The sequence below is a fragment of the Eurosta solidaginis genome, chromosome 4 (assembly GCF_040869045.1).
Source record: "Eurosta solidaginis isolate ZX-2024a chromosome 4, ASM4086904v1, whole genome shotgun sequence".
Lineage (NCBI taxonomy): Eukaryota > Metazoa > Arthropoda > Insecta > Diptera > Tephritidae > Eurosta > Eurosta solidaginis.
Window position 1 is genome coordinate 217,543,930 of NC_090322.1, and position 18,992 is coordinate 217,562,921.

The following is an 18,992-nucleotide window of genomic DNA, read 5'->3' on the forward strand; positions in this document are numbered from 1 at the left end:
ATATAAAAAAAAATTACTTTGCGAGGAAGGATCTCGAAAACTTTTTCTTCTCTCGCGCCCTTTTATTCATATTATATATTTAAGTAAATGACGGGTTGTAAACTGCAATTATAAAGTGAACAGTATCCGGCGAGCCTTGCAGATATTATGAAGGAACAAGGCGCATGTACTATTATTTATACTTAGATCAAGTAAAAATTCAAGCCTACCGAGACAAAAAGGCTCCCTAGTTCTACAAAGAAAACACTACCTGCTTTAAAAATATGCTCTTGCTTGAAATGTACCTGGGTTTGAGAAAACGACACAAACAGTTTTTTGTATCTAATAATGTACCAGTAGGGTACTTAAGTATTAAATGGATATATTTGCTTGAACGCTTATAACTTTTGTATTGGTCCATCGATTTTGTTGAATGAAAGCTTATTTTTTTGTAATAAAACAGCTTAGAGAGAAAAAAATCTTTAAAAAAATTATAAAAAGTTTTCGAGATCCTTCCTCGCAAAGTACACATTTTTTTTATATTTCTACAAAAAAAAATTTTAAAAATCCGTAATGATTATTCGTTATCTTTGAATCTGCAGGGGCTAGCAAAAAGTGTTGTTCGCACAGTTTATAGCAAATTTTATTACCTTTTAAAAGCTTCAAATTTGGAATTACTCAATTCGTTCTTGACGTATATATATTGTGACGAATATTAGTAACACTAAGGCATACTATCACCTCTTAGCCGATACTAAGCAGTCACTTGTATCTACATAAACAAATCAATCATTATGTCTACACATATGTACATACAGCAGCGGAGATATACTCACAAAAATATGTAGTCATCGCGCATATTGCTATGCGAGAGGCTATAAACGTGTATCTGTAGTTTATAGCGAAGAATCAATCTTGCCAATAAATGCTACTTTGGACTAGGTAGGCAATTGAAAAGTAAAGTCCTCTCTCGGCGAACGAAAATCATACTCTACAAGTCACTTATCGTACCCGTCCTGCTATATGGGGCAGAAGCATGGACCATGACAACAGCAGATGAAGCGGCTTTGGGAGTGTTCGAGAGAAAAGTTCTTCGAAAGATTTATGGACCTCTACGCGTTGGCGATGGCGAGTACCGAAGAAGATTTAATGATGAGCTGTACGAGCTATACGCAGACATCAACATAGTCCAGCGAATTAAAACGCAGCGGCTGCGCTGGCTAGGCCATGTTATGCGAATGAAAGATGATGCTCCGGCCAAGAAAGTGTTTCTATCGGAACCCGCCTATGGAAGCAGAGGTAGAGGGCGGCCCCCACTCCGTTGGAAGGACCAGGTGGAAAACGATTTAAACTCCCTTGGTGTGACCAATTGGCGCCGGTTGGCGGAGCGAAGGAGCGACTGGCGCGCCTTGTTGGACGGCCATAACCGTTTAGACGGTTAAGCGCCAATTAAGTAAGTAAGTAAGTAAGTAAACAAGTAGTAAATTCTAGAAGGAGAAACGCCTAGAAATATGCAAACGAGGAAACCGAAGGGTATAAAAGCAGCACCAGCTGAGGCATGGGCAATCAGTTTGATTTAAGCACGCTATTGGTTGCGAAGTATAAGTGTTATTGTGAAGTATTTTCAAAATAGTCTAATAAAGACCATTTTGCATTATTGAACATTGGAGTTATTTATTCAACAATTTAGCGATACGAACGTTAGTAGAAGGTGTAAAATAAGTGGAGTTTCCCTAAATTCGTTACAATATGATTAAGTGGACCCAATTTTTTATTTTTTTGAAAAAAAAAAACGGTAATTCATAAATATCTCAAAAACGTTACCATAGAATTAAAAATAACCTTGATTTTCGGAATCAGGGGGTGATTTCACATAGGAGTTTCATAATGGCGTCTCTTGTGCATTTTGACTGTAAACCAGTGATATTAATAAAAAAAAAAATATTTCAGAAACATACGAGCGATAAACACAAAGAAAGAACATCGAACTCACAAAACGTTATGGAGGATTTAGATCACACTTCATCAATGTCAGAAGATGACGGGATAAACGAAAATTTTGAATTAGTTAAATATAAAAAAAATGGAGCGAGTAGAAAAGAAAAGCAAGAAAAACGTGATGCTAATAAATTAAGAGGTCCAAAAAAATATATATGCTCATACTGCCGTAAGTATTAAACATGATTTGTTTAGCCCTGGCAAAGTCTGCCAGGTTTAGTTTCGTTGTTTGAATAAATATCGGTTCGGCTAGGTTACGTTGAACTGGCCGGTTGGCGAGGACCTCACATAGAGTGAATGAGTCCATAGTCCTACTAGAAGAAGCAGTGTCCAGTCAAAATGCCCGGCATAAGGCTACAGTTAGTTCTGATACAAGTAACTGCGAGTACACACTCGTGTACTTTGCTCAATTGCCGATTATTAGACAAGTATCTCGTGGACATTTCTTCTTAGATATCGAGAACGTGGGCACAATATCGAGGTAGCGAATACTCATGTCCAGGGGCAGAAACCATTATTCCTTTTATAATATAATTCCTTGCAAAACTATTAATTTTGGACTTTTAATATATTTGGATCAAGATAAAAATTATTTTCCGATTTTTATTACCTGAGTCCGATAGAACTAGTTAAACACGGACTTTAAAAAAAAATTTTAATTCGGATAACCCGTTTCTTTGTTATCAAGCCGGACTTTTATTTTGGCCTTAAAAAATAAGTCAGGATTTAACTTTTATTTCCGGACTTTTATTTTTAAAATCGGCCTCAAAAAATAAAAATACAGATTTTATTTTTATATGTGGACTTTTATGGAAAAACTTCGAAAAATAAAAAGGATGCATGATTCGACATGATATTGCTATAGGGATACCTGGAACTCAAACATTTTCACCTAGGACAATTTTTTGACCCGGACTTTTTCGACTCGGAAAAAAAAATTATTATTTTCCGTCCCTGCTCGTGTCAACTTACGCCTTCTGTTTTTTGTAAATTTTGTCTGACGGTTCCTGCTAAATTTAATTTTAAAATTTACTGCATTTGGTAATTTTGAGTTTCCATATAAAAATGACCCAAAAATAATATTGCATTCCTCCCCTAAAATGGCTTCCTTAAAAAGCCAGCATTTGGGAATTGTTAGATGAAATCATCATTATTAAATGACGTCAAATCTCCAAAGGAATTTTTGCGAGAAATCAATATAAAAGTCCTTTGCCTCCAAATATGGGCTCCGAAAGAAATAATTTTTGAGTCGTTCTTAGGAACAGGCGTATCGTAATGATCTGGCCGATAGTCTGAAGCCACACTGATAAGGTCCACTCAGTTCGTTGGCTTTGAGCTTCAGTCTTTCTCGTATAAAAAATGCTACTTAAACAAGTAACCGAACATTATATACTCAGCGTGAGCTTCAATTGCACATAAATTACTTTTCTACATAACACGTGTCTCCCCATTTCCTCTTACAATAAAACTTGATAAGTAAAATATCATTTATTCAAAACTATTTTGCTAAGTTGTAGCTTATTATTCTAGCCTACGACCCTTTTAAACTTGTTTTATATCTAAGTTGCCGTGGTCTTTAACCGATCCCGTCCATTCTTACTAGAAATATTTTCTGCTATAAGGAATTTAATTACGATATGTAAATTTTTCTACGAGTTATGGCTTCCGAATCATAGAAAATTGCTTAGTCATAAAAGGGGCGGTGACACACCCATTTTCAAAAATTTTAGTGGTTTCCAATTTAATGTTATAATTCAATTTAGAAAGTAAAATTCTATTGATACAAAGCTCTTTTTCGCTAAGATATAGCTTATTATTTTCATCTACAACCCTTTTAAAAATCTTTTATATAAAAGTGGGCGTGGTCTTTAACCGATCTCTTCCATTTTTTCTAGAAATATTTCCTGCTATAGGGAAAATTTGTGTACCCAATTTTATTACGATTCGTTAATTTTTCTTCGAGTTATGGCTCCCGGAACATAGAAAATTGCATGGTCATAAAAGAGGCGGGGCCGCGCCTATTTTTTTAAATTTGTGGTTTTTCCTATTGTAAAGAATTTACTTGCAATTCCTCTTATTTCAAATTCTCTGCTAATGTTCGTATCGCTAAATTGTTGAATAAATAACTCCAATATTTAATAATGCAAAATGGTCTTTATTACAATAACACTGACACTTCACAACCAATAGCTTGCTTAAATGAAACTGATTCTTGATGCCTCAGCCTGTGCCGCTTTTATACTCTTCGGCTTCCTCGTTCACCCATTTCTCCTAAGGTCTAGTAATTTCGTGAACCTGATGCTTGTTTACTAGCTATATACACGTATATTTGCAATTTGTATCCATATGCGTGTGTATGTGTGAGCGGCTGATGATGACATGCGCTTGGGAGTATCTCTCTCTATTGCCCCGAACGTATGTGTGCAGACAATGATTAATTTGTTTACGTACATACAAGTGTACCAGCTTGCTTTATTGTTGTTGTGGCTTTATTTCATTTCATTTATTTATTGACAGTATTAGCACAATAAGATCTTGTATGATCTTTTATAGTGCAACAATGGTTGCATAATAATGAGTATAATTTTTTTAAAACTTAAAACTTAAAAATGTATATATTGTCACGGATATTAGCATCCCTAAGCTATACCATCACTAAGGCGATGCTAAGCGATGTTCACGTCAATAATCAAATCATATATACACATATATAAGGCAGCCGAGAGATGTCACACACAGATGCATTTACTTATACGCCTATGTGTGTGCGAGAGACTGTAAACTACAAACTCACATACATCTGAGAGACGCTGAAAAGTTGAAAATTGTAAACAAGTAGAAACTATATGAGAACTATAAACACTCGAAATAGTTGGTAAGTTCTGGAAATAGAAGAGCCTAGATGTATGCAGCGTAAACTATAAAAGCGGCACAAGCGAGTAAAATGTAATTCAGTTTGATTTGAATTGTCAAGCAGTTACGAGTAAGACGATATCTAGCGAGCAATAGCACTATTATTTTGAAAGTCAGTTTCCTTTAAGATATCAGTTTGGTTATTAAGCTATTCGTTGCACAGTTTGAGTGTTATTGTGAAGTACTTAATAAAGGCCATTTTTCCATCATTCAATATTGGAGTTATTTATTCAACAGTTTAGTGATTCGAACTTAGCAGAGGATTGCAAATAAGAGGATTTGCAAGTAAATTCGTTACAATTGGTGTCAGAAGAGGAATTGTTGAATAAATTCCAGAAGACAACAAGGATATGGCAAAGTTCAGTGAATTAAAGATCCAGCAACTGAAGAAGGAGTTGGAGAGCCGTGGATTGAATACAAGCGGCGTTAAACTCGAACTTCAGGCACGGCTACGAGAGGCAATGGAAGCAGAAGGAATTGATGTGGAAGAGTATGTCTTTCACCTTGATGGCGAGGAGACAACAAAAATTGAAGAGAAAAACGAAACATCGCAGACGGTTACCAGCACAGACTTGAACATGATTTTGGCTGCAATATCTGCTCAAACATCGACAGTGGCTTCTCAACTGGAATCGCAAAAGACAGATATAACATCTCAACTGTCATCTCAACTAGAAGAACAGAAAACGTATATGTCATCACAAATGGAATCACAAGAAACGCGTATTTCAGAAATGTCGTCGCAAATGTCATCTCAACTGGAAGAACAGAAGACATATATGGCATCGCAACTGGAAGAACAGAAGACATATATGATATCTCAGTTGGCTCAGCAGTTGAAAGCGCAAGAGGATCGCATATCATCGGAGTTGGAGGGTTTTAGTGAACGACAAGATAAAATGGAAGCTGAGATGGATGCTTTGAAAGATCGGATTCAGCAGTTACAATTAAATCGTCCAGCAGTTTCAGCGAGTAATCCAAAGGTAAAAACACCATCCTTTGACGGTTCTGTTCCTTTCCAGGTCTTTAAGCTACAATTTGAGAAGACGTCGGCAGCTAACAACTGGAATGCGGAAGATAAAGTTGCTGCACTGTTCGTGGCATTGAAGGGGCCAGCAGCGGAAATCCTACAGACGATTCCCGAAGGAGAGCGGAACAATTATGAAGCATTGATGGCTGCTGTAGAACGACGTTATGGAAGCGAGCATAGGAAACAGATATTCCAAATTGAGTTGCAAAACCGTCACCAAAGAGCGAATGAGACTTTGCAGGAGTTTGCTTCAGATGTTGAAAGGTTGGCTCATCTCGCAAATGCGGACGCACCCGTGGAATACACCGAAAGGGTAAAGATTCAGAGCTTTATAAATGGCATACGGGACGTCGAAACAAAGCGAGCTACATACGCAAACCCAAAGCCAACATTCGCAGAAACGGTGTCACAAGCTCTGATTCAGGAAACAGCGTCGCTTCTGTGTAAGCCAGTTTTCAAAGCACGCCGTGTAGAAAGGCCAGAGTGGGTAGACGCAATATTGGAGGCACTGAAAGGATCGCAAAAGCGAAGTGAAAAAGTTATCAAATGCTTCAAATGCGGGAAGTCCGGTCACATAGCACGTCATTGCGATCTTGGTCTTAATAGTTCCAACAATGTGGGTGGCCATAAACGCAAAGCTGGAGGAGATGAGCAAGAGCAAGTAAGAGGTAGAGAGCTAGATCCAGCTATTGAATGCCCTGTGATATCTGTGTCGCAAATTGGAAGGAAATCAAGCAGTCTTACCGTCAGAGGGAATGTGGATGGCAAAGAACGAATACTGACTGTAGATACGGGCGCATCTCATTCCTTGATCCGATCTGACTTGGTCAACAGGAGAGTAAAACCGTTACCTGGAGCAAAGTTCCGTACGGTCACTGGCGAGTATAACCAAGTTCAGGGAGAAGTGATATGTGAAGTATTGATTGGGAAGGTCATGGTTCTACACAAATTTGTTGTGGCAGAGATTGTTGATGAAGTTATATTGGGAGTGGATTTCTTGGTTGACCATGACATCAAGATCGATATGCAGAGAAGGGTGATGTGTTATGAGAACCAAGATGTGCCACTTAACTTTAGTTTGGAAAAAGGGTTCAGCAGTAATCGGGTACTGGTGGAGAAGACTCGACGAAGGCCACGAAATTCAAAGGTAAAGGTTGATGGAACAAATGGGCCAAACAAATCAAAACCGAAGGTACCTGTGAGAGAAATATTGGCATTGAAAAGCCCTAACGGACGTACTGAAACGAAGAAAGAATGCAAGGGTGGTTTCAAGCCTACTGTTGTGAAGCGTCGGAACGATACTGATTATGCAAAGGAAATCCGTCCAGCGCAAGCTCTGCGAAGTAGTTCTTCATTGGTCAAGCAACAGAGTGCGAGGGAACGATCCAGGATAATGAGTAGTAAGATGAAACACAGGTACGACAAGGAAAATAATTCGAAAGGTTTCTTGGCGGGAGATTTGGTACTGTTATACAACCCTCACCGGCGGAAAGGTGTTCCATCCAAATTTCGGTGCAGTTGGGAAGGCCCGTACAAGGTTGTGAAGAAGATCAGTGATACCATCTACCGCATACAAAGCATTGAGAAACCACGGAGTAGAAGAGTGGTACATTTGGCGATGCTAGCAGCGTTTAGATCGAGAGATTTGTCTGATCGGGACGATCAGACTTAGGTGGAGGGCAGTGTCACGGATATTAGCATCCCTAAGCTATACCATCACTAAGGCGATGCTAAGCGATGTTCACGTCAATAATCAAATCATATATACACATATATAAGGCAGCCGAGAGATGTCACACACAGATGCATTTACTTATACGCCTATGTGTGTGCGAGAGACTGTAAACTACAAACTCACATACATCTGAGAGACGCTGAAAAGTTGAAAATTGTAAACAAGTAGAAACTATATGAGAACTATAAACACTCGAAATAGTTGGTAAGTTCTGGAAATAGAAGAGCCTAGATGTATGCAGCGTAAACTATAAAAGCGGCACAAGCGAGTAAAATGTAATTCAGTTTGATTTGAATTGTCAAGCAGTTACGAGTAAGACGATATCTAGCGAGCAATAGCACTATTATTTTGAAAGTCAGTTTCCTTTAAGATATCAGTTTGGTTATTAAGCTATTCGTTGCACAGTTTGAGTGTTATTGTGAAGTACTTAATAAAGGCCATTTTTCCATCATTCAATATTGGAGTTATTTATTCAACAGTTTAGTGATTCGAACTTAGCAGAGGATTGCAAATAAGAGGATTTGCAAATAAAAATTCGTTACAATATTATTCCATAAAGTAATAAAAGTGATAATATATAAGTTTCACAAGAATTGTGACAAGGACATTTAGCAACAATGATTGACTAGATTAATAAGTAGCTAAACTCAGATTCTAGTTTGTATAAACTTTACCAAAGAAAGAAAATATAACATTCTTAAGGTTGCTTCTATTTAAGCTATTGCGAACCGAGTTGGGGATAGAGTTCCAAATGCGGATAGCATTGACAAAGAAAAGTCTTGCAGAGTTTAGGTAATTGTAGCTGGGCACGATCAAGTCATTTATGCGAGCAGATCTAGAGAATGTTAGCTTGTTATATAAATAAGTAGGCATTTTATCAGCAATCACACGACACAAAAATATACAGTTCCTTGCCTTAAGATACTCAGATATTTCACAACCCAAGAGACTCGTTCGCCACGCTGATATATGATCATAACTAGCCAACCCGAAGACATACCGCGTGATATGATTAAAGGCGACATCAATCTTATGTGCCGATTTTGAATCTAATTTGCTGTATATACAATCCGAATAGCAGATAATTGGTAGCATTAGTTGTATAGCAAGCCGCTTCTTAATTCCAAGTGGGGTGAAGGGGGCAAACATTCGTAGATTACGTAGAGTGTAGTAAACTTTACTGATAACAGCGTTAATATGATCATCACAAGAGAGACTACTTAGTATCAGATTAATGATGGGAGTATCACTTAGTGTCACTAATATTCGTCAATCTGCCCTCCACCTAAGTCTGATCGTCCCGATCAGACAAATTTCTCGATCTAACCGCTGCTAGCCTCTCCAAATGAACCACCCTTCTATTTCGAGGTTTCCTAATTGTTTGTATGCGGTAGATGACATCACTGATCCTCTTCACAACTCTGCACGGGCCTTCCCAACTGCACCAAAATTTGGATGGAACACCTTTCCGCCGGTGAGGGTTGTATAGCAGTACCAAATCTCCCTCCAAGAAACTTTCCGAATTATTGTTCTCATCGTACCTGCGTTTCAACTTACTACTCATTATCCTGGATCGTTCCCTCGCACTCTGTTTTTTGGCCAATGAAGAACTACTTCGCAGAGCTTGATCTTGACGGATTGACTTTGCATCATCAGTATCGTCTTGACGTTTCACAACATAAGTGCGCGCTGACTTGAAACCACCCTTGCATTCTTTCTGGAAAATTCTTTTAGTCGTTTCAGTGCGTCCATTAGGGTTTGTCAATGCCAGTGTTTTTCTCGCAGGTACCTTCGGTTTTGATTTGTTTGGCCCATTCGTTCCATCAACCCTTGCCCGATCTGCTGCATTTGATTTTTGTGGTTTTTGTCGAATCTCTTTCACCAGCACTCGCTTACTGCTGAACCCTTGCTTAAAACTGAAGTTAGGTGGCACATCCTTGTTCTTATACTGCATAATCCTTCTCTGCATATCGATCCTGATGTCATAGTCAACTAAGAAATCCACTCCCAATATGACTTCGTCAACGATCTCTGCCACAACGAATTTGTGTAGAACCATGACCTCCCCAATTAAGACTTCACATACCACTTCTCCATGGACTTGGTTATACATCGTACGCAATCTTGCTCCAGGTAATGGCTTTACTCTCCTGTTGACCAAATCAGATCGGATTAAAGAATGAGATGCGCCCGTATCGACAGTCAGTACACGTTCTTTGCCATCCACATTTCCTCTGACGGTAAGACTACTCGATTTTCTTCCAATTTGCGAGACAGATATCACAGGACATTCAACATCTGGAGCTATCTCTCAATTTTTACATCTGGCACGCTCTTTCTCATCTCCTCCAGCTTTGCGTTTACGACCAGCCAAGTTGGAACTACCATGACCGGTACTGCAATGACGTGCAATGTGACTTGGGTTACCGGACTTGAAACGCTTCATAATTCCGCCAGTTTTCTGTTGTAATCCCTTCAGTGCTTCCAAAATTGTGTCTACCCAATCTGGCCTTTCCACTTCCACGCGATGAGCTTTGTATGCGGGCTTACTCAAAAGTGACGCTGTTTCCTGAGTCAGTGCATGGGATACCGTTTCAGCAAATGTTGGCTTTGGGTTCGCATATGCAGCTCGTTTCGTTTCGGCATCCCGTATTCCATTTATAAAGCTCTGAATTTTGGCCATCTCGGTGTATTCCACGGGTGCGTCTGCATTTGCGAAATGAGCCAATCTTTCAACATCCGACGCAAACTCCTGCAAAGTCTCATTCGTTTTTTGGTAACGGGTTTTCAACTCAATTTGGTATATCTGTTTTCTATGCTCGCTTCCATAACGTCTCTCGACAGCGGCCATCAATGCTTCATAACGTTTCCGTTCGTACTCTGGAATAGTCTGTAAGATTTCAGCTGCAGGACCTTTCAATGCCACGAACAGTGCAGCAACCTTATCTTCCGCATACCAGTTGTTCACTGCTGACGTCTTCTCAAACTGAAACTTCAATACCTGGAAAGGAACAGAACCGTCAAAAGATGGAGTTTTTACCTTCGGATTGCTCGCTGGAACAGCTGGGCGATTTAGTTGTAACTGTTGCATAAGACCTTTCAACGCTGCTATGTCGGCATCAATTTTGTCCTCGAGTTGTAAAATTTTTGCATCCTGCTCTTCCAGTTTCGCAAAGAGCTGCGATGAAAACTGTTCCGAAATTTGTGTCGACATTTCAGATATACGTGCCTCTTGCGCTTCCAGTTGAGATGACATATATGTCTTCTGTTCTTCCAATTGAGATGACATTTGCGACGCCATTTCTGAAATGCGTTCCTCCTGTGACTCCAGCTGAGATGCCATTGTCGATGTTTGTGCAGATATTGTGCTCGTCACTGTCTGCGGTGTTTCGTTTTTTCTTCCATTTTTGTTGTTGTTTTGTCGCTATCATAATGAAAGACATACTCCTCAGCATTGATTCCTTCAAATACCATAGCTACACTTAGTCGTCTTTGTAGCTGGGTTTTATCGCCAAAAGTAGCCAATCCAGTTACTTCCAACTCCTCCTTCAGTTGCGGGATCGTCAATTCACTCAACTTTGCCATGTCCAGGTTGTATGCGAAGTCTTCGGAATTTATTCAACAATTCCTCTTCTGACACCAATTGTAACGAATTTACTTGCAATTCCTCTTATTTCAAATTCTCTGCTAACGTTCGTATCGCTAAATTGTTGAATAAATAACTCCAATATTTAATAATGCAAAATGGTCTTTATTACAATAACACTGATACTTCACAACCAATAGCTTGCTTAAATGAAACTGACTCTTGATACCTCAGCCTGTGCCGCTTTTATACTCTTCGGTTTCCTCGTTCACCCATTTCTCCTAAGGTCTAGTAATTTCGTGAACCTGATGCTTATTTACTAGCTATATACACGTATATTTGCAATTTGCATCCATATGCGTGTGTATGTGTGAGCGCCTGATGGTGACATGCGCTTGTGAGTATCTCTCTGTTGCCCCGCACGTATGTGTGCAGACAATGATTAATTTGTTTACGTACATACAAGTGTAACAGCTTGCTTTATTATTGTTGTGGCTTTATTTACTTAGTATCAGATTAGTGATGGGAGTATAACTTAAAAAAAATAAATGTAAGGTGCGATAACCTCCGAAGAGATCTAAGGCCGAGCTTCTCTTCCAATTTGCGTCGTGCTCCTCTTGCTTTTCCCTACTAATTGGCCGGACGGGACCTACATGGTTTATGCCGACTCCGAACGGCATCTGCAAGGCAGATGAGTTTTCACTGAGAGCTTTTCATGGCAGAAATACACCCGGAGCGCTTGCCAAACACTGTCGAGGGGCGACCCCGCTTAGAAAAATTGTGTTCTAATTGTGTTCTAATTGAAAAACCTTATTTCTAAAACTTTGATGTTGCTTCGCCCGGGGTGTGAACCCAGGGCATACGGTGTGGTAGGCGGAGCACGCTACAATCACACCACGGTGGCCGCAGTATAACTTAGTGTCACTAATATTCGTCACACTATTTATTGTTATAAATCCACTTGGGAAATGAAATACCATTGATATAAAGCTCTTTTTGCAAAGATATAGCTTTGGCGGCCACCGTGGTGTGATGGTAGCGTGCTCCGCCTACCACACCGTATGCCCTGGGTTCACACCCCGGGCAGAGCAACATCAAAATTTTAGAAATAAGGTTTTTTAATTAGAAGAAAATTTTTCTAAGCGGGGTCGCCCTCGGCAGTGTTTGGCAAGCGCTCCGAGTGTATTTCTGCCATGAAAAGCTGTCAGTGAAAACTCATCTGCCTTGCAGATGCCGTTCGGAGTCGGCATAAAACATGTAGGTCCCGTCCGGCCAACTTGTAGGGAAAATAAAGAGGAGCACGACGCAAATTGGCATTTTTTATAGCTTATTTTATTCCTCCACGACCCTTTTAAAAATATTTTATATATAGAAGTGGGCGTGGTTCTTAACCGAATTCGTTAATATTGAAAGCATTCCTTATAGTAAAGGCAATCTCTCTGCCGAATTTTGTTACGATAAGTTTATTTGTAAAATTGATTTTATCACAAGTGGGCGGTGCCACACCCATTTTAAACAACTTTTTCAAATTTTTATCAACAGTCTCAATATCAGTCCACACGTCAAATTTCAACATTCTGGGTGTATTATTTACTAAATAATAAGGTTTTTTGTGTTTTCCAAAGTGTTATATATATAAAAAGTAGGCGTGTTATCATCCGATTTCGCTCATTTTCAATAACAAACTATTATGGATCCAGATAAGCTCGTGTATCAAATTTGGTGAAGATATCTCAATATTTACTCAAGTTATCGTGTTAACGGACAGACGGACGAACGGGCGGACATGGCTCGATCAAATTTTTTTTCGGTATTGAATTTTCTATATCTCGATTCCTTTATACCTGTACAACCAACCGTTATCCAATCAAAGTTGATATACTCTGTGTGCAAAGCACGCGGAGTATAAAAAGTAAATATATAAATCTGGATTGAACAGCGCAACTATTTAAAGGACGTTATATTTTGTCATTATAACAGCCAAGTTCGCAAAATCTATAAACATTTTCTTTGAAATTACGTTTCTCTGTTCAGGATAAGGGGAAAGAATAAACTATTTTATTTCCACATCACACAAATGTTTGACCTTTAATCAATCCCAAGTGATAGAAATTAGGTCTGGTCACTTTTAATTTTCGTTTCGTGGTGGTGGACCTTATTTGGGATTCACCCATATATAGATAATTGCCCGTCTAAGGGAGGAATTTGTTGTGAAAGTTGTACTTAAAACATGGTGCTTGAAAAACTGTCCGGCCAAGGGAGGTGTCCGTCTAATAGAGGCATCCCCGTTAGGAAAGGTGTCTCTGTATATGCATTTTTTTCTTGGAACTTTACATAAAGAACTTTCTATACTATGGAGTTCTTGTTTGGTGGAAAGCCACACAAAAAGCAACCTACCTCAAAAAATTTGAGGGGGTATGCAGACTATCTATGCTTAGCATTACGGGAGCCCTGAAAACAACCCCGACGGCTGCACTGTATGTCATTCTGCACATTCCACATGTAGACCTGGTAGCAAAAAACATAGCGTTAACAACTGCAACCAGGCTCAGCGCCTGGGGGCAGCTTGAGCGCCGACCATACGGCCATAGTAGTATAGCGTCATCAATCACAAGACGAACAGACTACCTGATTCCCTATCTGCGCTTCTAGGGCGATCTAAGGCCACAAAAGAGGTGGACGGTTGGCACAAAGGTGCTCAAATGGCGGACGAGGCGATACATGTGTACACAGATGGTTCCAAAGTAGTGGAAGGAGTAGGATCTGCAGTATACTGTGCTGATCCGCAAATAAAGAGATCCTACAGGCTGCCGGATTACAGTAGCGTTTTCCAATTGGAAATAGTAGCCGTAACCAACGCAGTAGAAACCCTGGAAGTGGAACTTTTATATTGACAGACAAGCAGCAATTAAGACAATAACCTCGCATAGCACAGCATCTAAATGTGTGTTAGAGTGTAAACAGTCCCTGGAGAGAATCGGGACAGGGAGAAGCATACATCTATATTGGGTGCCAGGGCATATGGGAATAGATGGGAATGAAAAAGCGGATGAACTAGCTAAAAAGGGCGCATCCGTTGAAGCTTGCTCCGTAGACGTCCCAATTAGACTGGGCGAGATTAAGCGAAGGCGAGAGGTGCACAAGATCGACCAAGCAGGAAGGGCATGGGTTCAAGCCCGGGGCTGTAAAGTGTCGAAGATTATGTGTATGTCTTAGACTAACAAAGTAGGTTCTATCATTAAAAAGAGGGGACTGTAGACTCATGACGGGTATTCTGACTGGACACTGCCTTCTGGCGTCACATGCCTTTAAATTAGGCTTGGTTAATGATACCATATGTAGCACTTGCCAGGCTAAGACTCCAGCTATTAGGAGTGATACAGCTGTCATATCTAGAATAGAGGTTTACGCCGATCACTTAATCGGCGGCGGCGCGCCGGCGTACGCCGGTGTTCTTACTTTAAAAGCTTGATTTTTCTATTTAAAAAAATAATATTTAGGAAAGTTTTTGTTTATATGTATTTAAGGAAATCAACGTGTTGGCAATTTCGGAAAGATCCGGCGTTTTTGCATCAAAATCTCGCAGACCGTTCAAAATTCTTCAGGAGTAGCTCCTTGCGAAGGGATTGTCCCTCGTTCGCATGCTCCAGAGAGGCTTCGAATCTAACCCCGGTCTTTGGAATTGGTACTGCTGCGTCTGCTGAAAAGAAATAGGGATACATAAAATAGTCACAGTTTTGCCTGTATATCTCGTGCAAAGCGTAGTTTCACCTAGGGTTAACTCCTAATAATCGTCGCGAACACAATTTCTTTAAATCATTTGTCGCTCCTTGGCGGTCACGCATAAAGGCGACTTAGGGTTGCTATGAATGGTCTATTAATACTCATAACTATCGTGGCACAGGGCGCCTCCAGTTTTTTCGGCTGTTTTTAAGAGCTAAAATTTCCGATGTGCGAACAGTAGGAATCCCTACCACCAGTCGCTACCACGCCTCCTGAGCCTCACACCATATGCCAGTACAGAAGCTATACGACTGCGACTTCGAACTCATACCTTTGTCGACGTCACTTTCCTAGAAGCTCTAGATGTAGCTCCGAAGACTTTCCAACGGATGCTTTTGTTGCGCTATGCTGCCGAGCTAGACTTTGAAACGTTAGGGAGTGACTTTTCGGCCAAAGATGCCGCCCTCGAAATCATAAGCAGTCTAAGAGGATGTCATTGCGTCATGGGTGAAAATCCGTATAATCCTCGGCGCATCTACATAATTAAAATTTTACTACAAGGACCCTGGATAAAATTTTTAAAATGTAGACCAAAGATTGCAGACGTTTGTGTTCACAACATTGATTTCAATAGTTTTCGTTAAATCAAATTTAGAATGAAAGTCGACGGATTTTAAGTTGAAAGTTGTTAACTACTGTTTTCCGGCCTTACGATATAGAAGCTCATTATGGATGACCGCGTAGCTTCAGTTTTCAGACAAGTTCAACTGTCCACTACGTTAGGGTAGTATCACACACGGTCATTAGTTCCACTGTCTTGGGAAAGCTTTTGCTTCACCACTTTGAGTGTTCTTGCGATGGACAAAGCCTCACCTGGTAGATATATGTGCCTACGTATTCACAATTGTAAAAGGAGCCGTAACGTGTTGGTGATATTTAAACTTGGTTGATAGGCTATAATCAATGTGATTCACTCCAAGGGACTAGTTTTGGATAGGGCCGCCAACTTTAGGAAATGTCAAACCGGGAGACTTAGGTGTTGAAGGATGGAGTGTGAAAATCAAAATTAACATTTCAGACGCTATTGTATAGTTTCGCAAATAAACAACAGATGTTTGAATGTAAGCCCAAGCGATTTTTCAAACCCTTCTCATATGTACATATATCCTCAACTTAAGTATGAGGTAAGAATAATTTCAAAGGAGTGTTTATGCCCCTAGAACCTACTAAAGGATTTTGCATCACTGATTTCGCTTATTCTTGAGGACAGTTTAAAAACATGTTCGCCTTGGGTCATTTTATTCGAATTAATTGTTCATTATTATTTTTTCAAAAATGCAAAGTGAGCATATAAATTTATTATATAACTTTTCTTTTAGTATTTTGTTTTAATAACTTGCTGAATTGGGTGATGGAAAGTCCGTGTTAAGCTGACATCGAAAGCGCCTGTTATTTTAAATAACTTTTGAATAGTTATAAAGAGTTAAATTTCGCAATTAGTTTCTTATAACTGGCAGTGATGCGCATCCGTTGATACCACTTTCGACCATATCCGACCAATTTTCGACATGAGCAATAAATGGCCTAAACAGTCTTAAACGTGTAGAAAATATAGTAACGCGCCGGACGCCGCGCCGCCACGCCGATATTTTTGACATTCGGCGGCGGCGTGCGAAAAACGACCAAAATCGGCGGCGGCGGCGGCGGCGTTTATCGGCGGCGTATATCTCTAATCTAGAAGCAGCAAGTGGCTTAAGTCCTAGGAAGCTTCTAGTATTTGCCAAGAGGACGGAGTTATTTTATAACATAGGTCCTGGTTTTTGATAGGGTTTTTTCAGTTTGGTCGTTAAAACAAACTTCTGGTAACACTACAGACTTATTCAGTCTATGTGAGGTCCTCATGGACCGGCCAGTTCAACCTAACCTAACCTACATAAAGAACTCATAAATATACAAACATTTTTGAATCGTTCCAGCTCGTGAATTTGTAAGACAAAAATCTGTTAAATTACATGAAAAAAAAGTGCACTTATGCGAAAAACCTGCACAGGAACAATGTCCGATTTGCCAAAAAGACCTAGATGCAACCTATATAAAAACCCATATAACAAATGTGCACAATTCAGATCGTAATCTTGCTTGTGACATATGTGGTGATTTATTTACAACTACCAAGCTACTTGCTACACATAAACAATTACATATAGATCGAAAACATCCATGTACTGTATGTAACAAGAGATTTATATTTACATCTGAACTGAGAGTACATATGCGAATGCACACCGGAGAGGAACCATTTCAGTGCCATTTATGTGAGCAACGCTTCAAACTTAGAGGCTCACTTAACTATCATCTGCAACAACATGCTGGTGTCAAACGAAAATGTAAGGTGTGTGGCAAAGAATTTGATCGTATTGAAAAATTGAAAGTTCATTCCTATACACATACTGGCATGCCATATAGATGTTATGTGTGCGACTACAAAAACGTGAAACGGGAAAGGTAAGATTTGGCATAACATTAAGGTTACTAGGGATGTGAACTGCATCCGGATTTTTCAACTATCCAGATAAACCGGATATTGCTATAACCGGATAGCTAAGCAAAAAATCCGGCTATCCGGATTCATAACTGGGAAATCCGGATATCCGCTGTTCGGATATCCGGATACGTAAACGGCAAATCCGGATATCCGTATGTCCGGATACTGGAATATAAAAGTTGAATATCTTCATATCAGAATTGAACGAAGCAAACATCGAAAAATTATTCACAAAATATGTTTATAGATTATTAAATTAACGTCAAAATTAAAAGGCTACAATTTCACAAACAAGTGAAAATAAGAACAGTGCCATTTGTTTATATTGTGAAAAAACGCTGTTAATTGATTTAAATGTCCCACGAATTTATTGTTATTAATGTTAAATAAACATATAAGGTACATCAATTTGTTGCTTTCACTGGCTGTCCAAAAATACGGTTGTTAACCTGATCTTCACAAATCCGGATATCCGGATAGTTTCACAAACGAATATTAACCGGATATCCATGCCGTCCGGATTTTATCCGTGTCAACGGATATCCGTATGGTTATCCGGATAGTACCAGCCCTAGTATTTACATACATACATTGATCAATTTTTCATTCCATTTCTTATTGATTATAGAGCTGTAAGCAGCCGACCATTCAAATCAATTTAAACTTTTTAATTTACCTTCTTGTCACGCAATCATTTGATTTGATATAAATCATGGCGCTTTTACCATGAACCATGATACAAATAAAACTATTGATAATTTGAAATACCTTTTAGCTTAATTATAAAAATTGATCAATGTATACTGCTCTTAATATTCATGTTTTTTTTTCTTTTATACCCAGCGTGTACTTGTACACAAGAGTTTATGACTTTAGGGCCCGATTTTTCAGTACAAGTTCATCTCAGTTTGTCAGTTAAACTACGCTTAATCTTATTTTGAAATTTTTCGAATATACCCAACCAGCATTTGGGCTTGAGTACCATTAGAGCTAATGTTCATGTTTCGAAACTGTGGCTCAACTCGAGTATCATAGAGTACTCAGCAAAAAATGCTATTACTTAAGTTGAAACAATTTAATTCCCAACTTGTATTTCTCGAATTGGACTCAAATGGAAGATTCCATATTACAGTATTTTCACGAAAATAAATAAAATATATGTAGTTTATTTTCGATTAATTACGGTTCATTACTGGTATCTACCAGGTGTTTATTTCTCACAATAAAAAGCTGCTGGTTTTGGTGGTACCACCTTGGAGATTTTTTTTTTCAACTCCACCTTAACTCGATATCCAATGTAGGATATCAACTGGAGAAATTTGTTGGATATTCTGTTAAAAACTGTACATTTCCCAAAATCTCTCAAAGGTTTTGTTGAACGAAGTTGGATGTCAACTCGACAACTATCTGGTTTAAGAATAATCAAATGATGCTGGATATCACCTCCGGAACTAGATATATATTTCGCCGGAGAAATATTTTT

At 39.2% G+C, this 18,992-nt stretch overlaps 2 protein-coding genes across 10 annotated transcripts in view; one reads left to right on the forward strand and one right to left on the reverse strand.

The window, feature by feature from the left end:
- Positions 1–18,992, reverse strand: part of LOC137250971 (zinc finger protein 709-like) — a 96,659-nt gene that overhangs the window by 42,066 nt on the left and 35,601 nt on the right. The gene's annotated exons all lie outside the window — the stretch shown is intronic.
- Positions 1–18,992, forward strand: part of LOC137250972 (oocyte zinc finger protein XlCOF6-like) — a 156,189-nt gene that overhangs the window by 22,075 nt on the left and 115,122 nt on the right. For all 9 annotated transcript variants that reach the window (XR_010953134.1, XR_010953133.1, XR_010953135.1 and 6 more), the window contains exons 7-8: positions 1,930–2,146; positions 16,941–17,469. Coding sequence is in view for 6 of the 9 variants with exons in the window: in XM_067784768.1 (XP_067640869.1) it covers positions 1,930–2,146; positions 16,941–17,469 (746 nt within the window). In the remaining 3 variants the exon portion in view is untranslated. The remainder of the gene's footprint in view (positions 1–1,929; positions 2,147–16,940; positions 17,470–18,992) is intronic.